The following is a 10426-nucleotide window of genomic DNA, read 5'->3' as shown; positions in this document are numbered from 1 at the left end:
GTTGAAATCTACAACCACACCACACCCTAAGCCCTAAACCTTGAACCCTCGGAGAGGAAGGCGCCCTCTAGAGTCTAGAGTCTAGACGATGGGGGAAAAAACTGTGCGAACTTGGAAGCACGAAGTTGTTGGGGGAGATGAGGTGGCATGCAGGGTGGTGATGTCGGAAGGTCCGACGTGGAGATTGGATAACGACCAAAAGGGAACAAAAAGGCCAAAGCCACGCTCTTGACGTTGGAATGGACTGTGCCCCCTGATAAATGGCCCTCTCTAAGCGGCCCAGCCCACAAGTGGGGCAACACTGCATGCAGAGAGTCTGAGTCTCGCTCCCCCCTTCCCTGTGTATCTGTCTGTCTCTTGTTCGTGTCGTCTCACAGGTCTGTATAGCCCTTGTTTGCTTCGCCTCTCCTTCCTGTCGTATTGCCCATTAACCTTTCCTGCGTCCTCGGAGCTGCCCCCTGCATCTCCTCTTCAAAATCTCGTTCTCTCTTGGTTCGTTGTACCTTCCACCATCTCTCTCTCTCTCTCTCTCTCTCTCTCTCTGTGGCTGTTTAAAAATCTCTTCAACCTCCCCTACTCCATATCACTTACATTTGTTTTGCTTTGCAAGATCCCCCGCTCCCATCTATATTAACAGATCTTTGTCCTGAAAGCGTCTCTCTTGCTGTTTTCTCCTTCCTTTCCAAGCCTCCCTGCTCCCATTACTTATCAGATCCTTGTCCTCAGATGTATCACCATCATTTCTTTTGACTCCTTCAGCTAGTTTCCTAAAGAGATCCAACGATATTTCCTCACACGCTTTTCATTATCCCTAAGAGTTTAAGAAAACAGAAACAGCATGACTCATTCCCTGAAAGCTTTGCCCTTTTCATGCACAGCTAATGGCCCCAAATGCGGTACTTCTGAGATAAAACTTACCTCCTTTGCTTCGAACAACCTCGGCTCTAGAGCCGCCTCTGAGAAGCTGTCTTTGAAGAGGACTTATAGGCCCTCTGCACTATCCAGAAAACATTGTCTGCGCACAGGAGCTCTTGCAGAGTACAAGGATGGCATGCATAGTGATGGAGCCACCACGGTTATGGAAAATCCAGATGCCGAAACCACCCTTCTTAATGCGAACGGGCTGTTGCAGCACGTTGGCTCTCCTGTGGAAGAGAAGCCATTGCTTGAAGTGGATGCTGTGACTGAGGCAGAGCTGAAAGAAAATGGGTTCAGGAGCACTCGGCGAACAAAGCTAGTCTGTACCATTGGTCCTGCATGTTGCTCAGCTGAGCAGCTTGAGGCATTGGCCATGGGGGGCATGAATGTGGCAAGACTTAATATGTGTCATGGCACCAAGGAATGGCACTCCAAAGTGATTGGGCATGTGAGAAAGCTTAATGAAGAGAAAGGGTACAGTGTTGCTGTAATGATGGACACAGAAGGTAGTGAGATTCACATGGGTGATCTAGGAGGCTCCTCTGCAGTCAAAACAGAGGTACTTTTTCCATCTAATAAACAGGATTAGTACTACACAATTAAATTCGTTTCCCAGAGTACTTGTCTCATTTAGTTAACAACATAATAGCTACACAAGTAAATAAATTGCTTCTAGAGTAAAGAAAGCTTGTTCCAAATTGGGAGATTGTGCCCTTATTTAAACTTGAGGCACTTAAAAGTGGACGTCTATTGTCAGCAGTGATAGCTCTTAGATCATGCAATATTGCTTTTATTCGACAACATGGCTTCTCTCAATGCAGCTTCTTAGCTTATCTTACTGGTAAGAAGGCAAACTTCAAGCAAGGGATAGCAAGGAATATATACAGGAAAATGGAACCTTGCACATCGCAAAGTCATCAGAGAATGCAAAGTTCTAGTTCTCGATCTTCATTTTTTCAATGCCATTCTAACTTTCTCCATCCTCTTTCTTCTGTTTGTTTTGATGATCTTGATTTTCATCCTTCTCCAGTAAGGTCTTTAAAAACTGTTATATGAATGTATTGTAGATGTTTCTCTGGTCACATTGTTGCAATGAAGCTTATTTTACCTTATGAGACGAATCATTATTATTTTATCACGTTTCCATTGTTTTTCCAAAGGATGGAGAAGTTTGGGTTGTCACGGTGCGGAAGTTTGAGGGTCCTCTACCTAGCCGCACGGTTCAAGTTAATTATGAAGGGTTTGCTGAAGGTAAGAGTGGTAGAACTTTACTGTATAGTTCATAGGAGTAGTTGCTTTGTTTCAGTAGCTACTGACGTCTCTATTGAGAAGACAAGTCTGTGCTTATTTTGAATGGAGTCTTTTCTTGTTCCGATTGAGATTGTCAAATAGATCTGATGTGTTTTTATCTTCTGTCCTGGTTTGGTTTTTAGTCTAGCAGAGTTGGTATTCAAATTGGGCTTGTCTTTCAAACAGATGTTATGATTGGGGATGAACTGGTGGTGGATGGTGGAATGGTGAGGTTTGAGGTGGTGGAAAAAGTGGGTCCAGATGTTCATTGCAGATGTATTGACCCTGGGCTGCTTTTACCCCGGGCAAACTTGACTTTTTGGAGAGATGGTCGCTTGGTTCGTGAAGGAAATTCTATGCTGCCAACCATTTCATCCAAGGTTTGTATCCTCTTTAATGGCTAAGGTAGTGATAAGCTGTAGTTTCATGCTAGCTATGTTGCACCCCTTTACACGGATAGATGCTTTTGGTTCTAGGCTGTGTTTCCAGGCCAATCTCTTTTAGGAGTATTAAGACAGTGCTATCTTGGTGTGGTGATATCTGTCAGTCTATACACCCTTTGGTTTAGATGGATGAATGGATCTGGTAAGGAGTAGGGTCTACACCTGTGAAGAAATAGCAAGAGCAGGGACTCACTTTTTTTGCTTGGAGTGGAATTTGTTTGCTCCTGCACAAAACAGCAAAAATTATCTCATTTGGAGTGAAAGCTTACATACACACGTAGAAGAAGACATATGAAGTTGTAAAGCAAAGTGGCTGTCAAGATGTGCAATATTTTAACCAAGATGCAAAAAGGAACTCTTGAGGAGTTTGGCAGCTTTCATAATACCGGCATTGGGCTCTCTTGTTACTCCTGTCAGCGGGGTTTCAGAGCTGCAGAGAAGTGGGTCACTTTTATAAGGGGAGTGTGTCACAAAAGTGCAGTCTGTAAAGGGCCAAAGTGTTCTACAACTGGTTTCGTTGGGCTGGTTTAATGATGGCGGCTCCTGAAATTGTACTATGCATCTTCTACAGCTCATCTAGGCTGCTGACTTCAGTTCCCTTGTTAAGTGCAAGTAAAGTCTTTTAGGTTTGGCTCTCTTGAAATGTGCTTCATGAAGATGCTATCTCATTGGGCAAATGCATTTATCTCCCTCTTGCCCACCCTGTGCCCCCACAACAAAAATTTGCTGTGACACTAGTTGCTGTGGGAGGCCCATTGAAAAACAGTCCCCATACTCAAGAAAAGACTAGACACTCCAATCTCTATCTGCACTTTGGTTTTCTTTAATTTCAAGACGACCTAGAAACCACGGTTTCTAAGCTCCAATGTTTTATGTCTTAAGCAAAACTTGTGCAATTGCTAATTGTTGAGCTACACTCCTACACATTGGATAGTGGGGGTGAGCAATTACTTGATGGACATTAGACACAAAGTGGTTATTGTCTTGGTCAAATAGATGAGCCATGCTCTTTCTATGAGTTACAATTGCAATGTTTTAAGACCCTCCCTGTAATGCTTTGACAGCAAGAGTACCCATACGGTTCAGGGTACACAACATGCCCATGTGAGATTGATGATCTAAGTCATATTACAAAACTTTACTCCCGTTGATTAGAAGCTTTAGTAGAGGAAGGAAAGGGGATCCTTTATTGTAGAACTATTGAAGGATAGACACTTTCTTCAGCCACTTTATTTGTATTATTCATATTTGTGTATCATTTATCATTTTAAGTTACAAGGATGTTTTGTACTTGATTCCATTAGAGGCACACCTATGGATGGCATGGAATTGGCAACATTGGCAACCACTTTGAGCAGCACGTAGGATGATGAAAAGAGAGATCCAAGTCCAATGGGGGAGCCTTGTCTGAGAAGGATTGTTGAAAATTGTAGGTGAAGGACCAGTGTCTCTTGTGTGAGCAAAGATTACCATAGCTATCATTGCCTTCATTGGAGGCAAATGTTTGGAGTTGGGGTCAGTCAAAAGGGGGTGACAACAACTCAACATGAAATTCAGACAACAAGAAAACCAGTACTAGAGAGGATTTAAAACCCTAGGCTTTTGATGTTCTGGTTCTAGCCCCATTATGGGTTGTGTTGGGCTGTGGGTCTGAGATTTGGCTTTTGATTTTGTGGTTCTAGACTCATTATGGATTTTGTTGGGTTGTGGGCCTGAGATGGCCATAGTTATGTAAAAGCTAGTGTGACATCATGGTGCCTCTTCTCGCAGGGCATTGCTTTCCATGCACAAACACCCATGGCAAGGGATATGTGGATTATGAGAATAGAGACTTTGCAAGATCATTCTTTTTAACATATTTTGCCAGTGACAAATATTTCTTTTAAGGGTGGTGGTCACAAGCAAGGATGTTGATGTTTGTTAGGACAGTTAAGTGCTATTTTTCTCTCCTTTTTGGTTCGTAGAACCAAGGTGGTTGATTGTCCTCCAAAGGATGTGCCTAGCCCTATTGGGGGTGAATTAATAGTTGTTTTTGGTAACGGGTCAGTAGAATTGGGCTTGTGCCTTTCATTTTCCACTTTGGTAGGAGGTGCAGGTGACTATCTAGAGCCATAGTCACAGGAAACAGCCATTTCCTAGCCTTTTCACCAGGTCCGTTTCCTATGAGTTTCCATTGCAGTTTCTATTTCACCTGTTTCCTAATGTTTGGCCCGAGTATCACCCAAAGGCTTCTTTCATGTAGTGCTTGTTTGTTGATTTTTGCACTACCTTTGGGTTATGTTAGTGTGTGTCTCAAAGTTCTCTGTTTTACATTTTGAAGAGAAAAAGCATGCATGTTTAACTCTTACTAGTCATTTCCTAGCTGTTTCTGCGTCCTAATATTTAGCCATTTCCATTCTGGTAGAGTTGGTTGTTGCCGTTTCTGTTTCTGTTGCATGCGACCATGTCTAGAGCATTTCTTTGCATCATGCAAAGGTGAGTTACTGGTGGTGTGGTTGTAAAATGCTTTTTAGCAGCATGGATACTACTGTTCAGAACTATTGGTGTTTCATTTGCATTTTTAGGTGCATCTTGTTAATGTTGACACTTTTGATGAGCAACTCTATGACTTGACATGTATCCTTGCCACATTGAAATTCTTGGTGGCAATCTTTCTTGGATTTTGGAGATGGTGCTGCGAATGAAAACAGGTGGAATATCACTAAGACAGGGACAAGGATCATGATGTGACGGGATGAACCAATTCAAGGGACAGGGATGCAAGGAAAGTGGCTGCATTAAAAAAATGCATGTAAACGCCAAATTTTAAAAAGACGTTCAAAATTGAGAATGCAGATCATGATATCATCAAGAACGTGCGTGTGCGTGTGTGTCCCCCTTTTATGGGATGTATTGCCTCTGTATTTTGTTATGGGAATGGTAGGACGGGGGACAGGTCAGTTGATGTCGTCTTTTGGGATGCGTTGCCTCCGCATTTTGTTTCGGGAACAGCGTTCTTACATCCAAAGGCACTGTTACGTCCACTACTTGTAACTATGCACCAAGGCCAGCCAGGATTTCCTAGACTAGGTTGTGGTAATAGCAGTTTCCCAGGATTGCTGGCATGTCTAGTGTAAAGGCAATGACATGTTGGGGGGATATCTACTGTGCCTTTTGGGAGTTTTTCCAGAAGCTGTTCTAGGTTTGTGGACAGGAGCAGTGCGATTCTAGTGGGTGAAATGCACCCTATCTGGATGCAAGGCAAATACACAGCAAGTGATGACGGCACGTGCTAAAGTGAAAACAAAGCGATGGATATAGTGGCACTGATTTATGGTGGCACAGTGGGAGTTGATGGGGCAAAGCTGACCAGCAGCTCTTGGCTAGTCCAACTTGATGCAAGATAAATAGCTTATTGGACCTGCCCTGAATGCTAGCAGCAGGCACTGGTCTGGGAGCATGATACTTAAAAAAGTCTTTCTGCTTTTCCTCCATTCCTGTACTTCATTCTCAACCTATCTCAGCCCTTCCATCTCTCATCTCAGCCTTCATGTTGCTGTCTTATACTTCCTCCTGCAGACAGGTTATACATGGATGAGGCTTTGATAACACAAGAATGTAGTGTATAATAGCTCTCTTCAAACCAGCAACTTAGTAATTTAAGCATGTATTCCATATAGAAAATGACTGTCTGGTAACTCTCTCTGAGAATATTACTGGTCCTCTGTCTTTGGGGCCGATGTCTCCATTTCATGATTCCATTGGCATACACTGTCTGTGAGCCGATAGAAAAGCACTCTCTTGCAGCAGCAAAGAATAAATTGCTGCAAGGAATCTAAGTAATTATTATGTAGGCAGTCAGTCATGTTGTGTTAGTCGACACAGATTTCATTTGAGATCTGTTCAATTGCTGCCATTTGTTTCCAATAGGTCTTCTCAAGAGTAGCTGTACTCTGGAAACAAGCTGTTGCTAAGGTTGCTAGGTTCATAAGTGCTGGAGATTCATCTTCTCTACAAGCTCGATCAAAGGTACTAGTATCATATTTCTTTATTGAAGTCTAGGTGAGTAGATGAAAGAACTAATGTGCTTTCAGTACAGTTGAATCTTGTCTTTTTCATCTAATGTGCCTTCAAAATAGTTGAATCCTGCCTTACCTTAAAACACAAGTTTACGGACTTAAATAAGGATCTGTAATTCTCTCTCTCTCTCGCTCTCTCATACACGCGTGCACGCATGTGTACACAGATACAGACACAGGAGGAGGTAGGGAGGTTGGGGTGCATCACATTTTACAAGTTCAAGACCTTATGCGTGAAAATGTTTGGTTATTCTAAACAGAGGTTGACAAGGTGGTTCCACACAGCACAGTGGACTGAGTATTGTCATTGAAGCACCCATGGCAGGCTAGGCTCTAACGTCTACTTGTGTGGTTCAATAAATTGTTAAAATGCTGCCTGTACGTTTGTAAGTATCATTGACAGGAGCGTTAGATGTCTTAATGGGACAATTATTGCTATTTGATAATGCAATGCATAAGATTCTTTGCATGTAGGTTTAAAAGCTTTACAAAGCATGTGAGTCTGAAAGGCGGCCTAGCGATGGGAGGAAATCAGCAGCTGTGAAGTTTAGTGGAGCTCTGTATCTTAATGTACTGAAAGTTTGACTATCAACGTCTTAATATTATTGTTTTGACATGGATGTGCTAGAAAAGTACACTGCCAGTGCTCACTTTATGAAACAGTGGCTAAAATCCACAGAAAGATGCTAGCAATTTGTGAGAGCTTAGAAGTTTTCAATTTGGGTGCAATGAAGCAGTGCAGTCTCTTGTGTCTATGTCTTTTCCAAGTGAGGTTCTTGTATTTGTGTAGTGTTGGGGTGCCCATGTAATATTCTTCAAGTCCTTTACAAATGGGTGCCATGATTTTGCAGTTTCTCTTTCTTTTAAGAGTACAGTTTATTGAAAAGCGATTTATTAGCTCTTGTTTTTCATATATTTATTCAGGATTGGATTGACATTGATTTTGGGATAGCAGAGGGTGTTGACTTGATTGCAATTTCATTCGTGAAAACAGCTGATGTGATTAAACATCTCAAAAGTTACATTGCAGCAAGATCACCACAAAGGTAAGGCACTGCCGTCATTGGATTAGTAAGATGATGAGGAAATACGTTTTCATGCATGAAGTCACTCAAGCTGATGTGTTTTTAGAAATGCTTCTCATGTCACATTAGGTTGTTTAAAACAATGGAGATTGATGGATCACTGTGGTGCTTGTTTTGCAGATCGATTGGGGTGCTTGCAAAAATTGAAAGCTGTGAGTCGTTGAAAAATCTAGAGGACATTATACGTGTATCTGATGGAGCAATGGTTGCCAGGGGTGATCTGGGTGCACAGATCCCACTTGAACAGGTTCCATCTGTTCAGCAGCAGGTTGTTCATCTTTGCAGGCAGCTGAACAAACCTGTAATTGTTGCATCACAGTTGTTGGAGTCCATGATAGAGTATCCCACTCCAACAAGAGCTGAGGTGCTGCTCTTTTAATACCCCCCCCCCCCCCCCCCCCCCCCCCCTTCCCCCAAAAAAAAAAGGAAAAAGAAAGAACTGCACTGTTGTGTCTTACAGGTTAATTTGTATTAATTTGAGCAAGTACATATGTCTCGGGGAGATTCAAAGGTATTTGGAACTTCAATGCAGGTGGCAGATGTCTCAGAGATGGTGCGACAGAGGGTAGATGCGTTAATGCTTTCTGGAGAGTCTGCTATGGGTCAATTTCCAGAGAAAGCTTTGAGTGTACTACGTACAGTGAGCTTAAGAATTGAGGAGTCGTGTAGAATAGAAAAGTTGTGTGGATCCCAAAGTCTACAACAGCTTGGAAGCAATCTTTCTGACCAGATATCAGAGCAAATTTGCAATGCAGCAGCTCTAATGGGTGCGTATATGGATTCTTTTGAAAGTTGCTTGTGTGCTTATCCAATGTTAGAGCAGATTTGTGAAGTTGCAAGAGTGATGGCTGGACGCATTCAATGCACAATTTACTGCTGCAACACATCTGCACCGGAATTTTTGATGACCAGCACATTTCAGATGCTTAAAATGCCTTGCTATATTTTAAACTGAAATTGTCTGTGATGCTTGCAGCTAATAAGCTTGAGGCCGATGCTATTTTTGTTTACACAAAGCGTGGTCATATGGCATCCTTGCTTTCTCGAAATCGTCCAGACTGTCCAATCTTTGCATTCACAGATCTCAAAGATGTGAGGATTAACCTAAATCTCCGCTGGGGTCTTATTCCCTTCAGTTTAAAGTTCTCTGATGACATGGAGATTAATCTCCGACGCACTTTCTCATTATTGAAGGCCCGTGGTATGGTGAAAACAGGGGACCTAATCATTGCAGTTTCTGACATAACTCTGTCAAATCAGTCAGACATGCTTCAATCTGTACAAGTAAGGAGGATAACGTAATTTAGATGCAAATTGGATGAGTGGTAGTACTGTTGAGCCAAGGGAAGGTTGAGGTTGCACTTATAAGTAGTTCCAAATTAGATGAGTGCTAGTATTGTTAAGCCAAGAGAGTAGCCCCTGCTTCAAGGCTGAGGCTGTACTGCATAGCTTTTAGCTAATAGCAAACGTTTCATCAAGCTGAGAAGAATGTACTCCCAATTTTTCAGAGTTTTGATTACATGAGATGCCATCAGGCTTCAAGCTTTTGCAAACCTATGATCCTTTGAAAAAGGGGGTTTGTGATTATGCTGGAAAGATATGCTTTTTCAAATACATGGCAATGTTCAAGCTGTGTTTTCTGGCTAATTAAATCAATAATATACATGTTCTTCAATGCATAAAGTCCATGGCCATCCTTCATTCCTGTAAGTTGTGCCTTGTTGTAGTCCATTTTTAAAGGCTCTTGTGTGTGCTACTACTTTCTGGTTATATCTCTACTATATTTTTCAGAGGCCTACAACTATCCAATTGCTTAATGCATTGCTAAAGTGTATCTTGTAGTTATCTTATGGATAAAAATTGCTATTCGGCACTTAAATTCAGTGCTGGTTGAGATGGGATGTCTGGAGGGACCTTGAAGTTGATGGGCTCTGTTTGATGTGGTGCTTGGTGTGCAGCGTGGTTGAAGGCAGTCCACTAGACTCCATATTAAGGCAGACTCGTAGTTTTTGTTAAACTCTGGATGCAGCCTTGGAAGTGTAAGTGAGAGAGTTGGTGGTAGTTGTAAGGGAGGCTGCATTGATTCAGGTTGGCATGACAAAATAGGGAGGAGGCAATAGGTGAACAGTGAACTCGGGATTCTTGTTTCAGTGAATATTTGCCAGCTGGCAGCTGCAGGTCATGTTGCTTGAGCTAATGTGAAGTGGGAGTAGATACGATTGGGAGATGGCCCTCTCAAGAGTCAGCATGATTCATGTTCTCTTTACAAGAGAGTGACCCTTTTCTCTCAGCTAAACATGAAAGTATTACGAACTACAGAACTTGTACAAAAGCAGAGACATGGAACAACACGTCACCGATGGAGAGAGAGAACCATCTGGGTTCCTTAATAGGAGTGGTTATTCTTATAGGTAGGATAAATAGCGATGAGTGACTGAAGAGACATTCTAACTGGTGTATATGCTAATTAGCACAACTGCCATATCAATTATGCTGAGTACCAATAGATGCATACTAACCCGCGTGCAAAAGAATCCGAAATAATACGTAGATTTGCTGATTAGCATGGTTGTAATTATGGCATTTGAAGGATGAAAGATGTTCCAACTAGCCTCACAATTCTGCTTTAACT

General features: G+C 42.2%; 1 protein-coding gene across 3 annotated transcripts; it reads left to right on the top strand.

Annotated features, from left to right (window-relative positions):
• Positions 1-238: 238 nt before the first annotated feature.
• Positions 239-9425, top strand: LOC148026028 (pyruvate kinase isozyme A, chloroplastic-like). Of its 3 annotated transcripts, XM_087693267.1 has the most exons (8): positions 239-1477; positions 2079-2169; positions 2395-2588; positions 6561-6659; positions 7634-7755; positions 7915-8158; positions 8327-8561; positions 8771-9425. In XM_087693267.1, exons 1-8 carry the CDS (start codon positions 839-841, stop codon positions 9094-9096), a joined length of 1950 nt encoding a protein of 649 aa, XP_087549393.1. In that variant the 5' UTR covers positions 239-838; the 3' UTR covers positions 9097-9425. The 3 variants fall into 3 exon arrangements, with proteins under 3 accessions (XP_087549393.1, XP_087549395.1, XP_087549394.1); XM_087693268.1 differs by lacking the exon at positions 6561-6659 and having other exon boundaries at positions 241-1477; XM_087693269.1 differs by lacking the exons at positions 2079-2169; positions 2395-2588; positions 6561-6659 and having other exon boundaries at positions 240-1477.
• The last annotated feature ends 1001 nt before the right edge of the window (positions 9426-10426 follow it).

The sequence above is a fragment of the Lygodium microphyllum genome, chromosome 14 (assembly GCF_053477565.2).
Source record: "Lygodium microphyllum isolate KBCC chromosome 14, Lygodium_microphyllum_v1.1.10, whole genome shotgun sequence".
NCBI lineage: Eukaryota > Viridiplantae > Streptophyta > Polypodiopsida > Schizaeales > Lygodiaceae > Lygodium > Lygodium microphyllum.
This window is presented reverse-complemented; position numbering and strand designations above follow the sequence as displayed.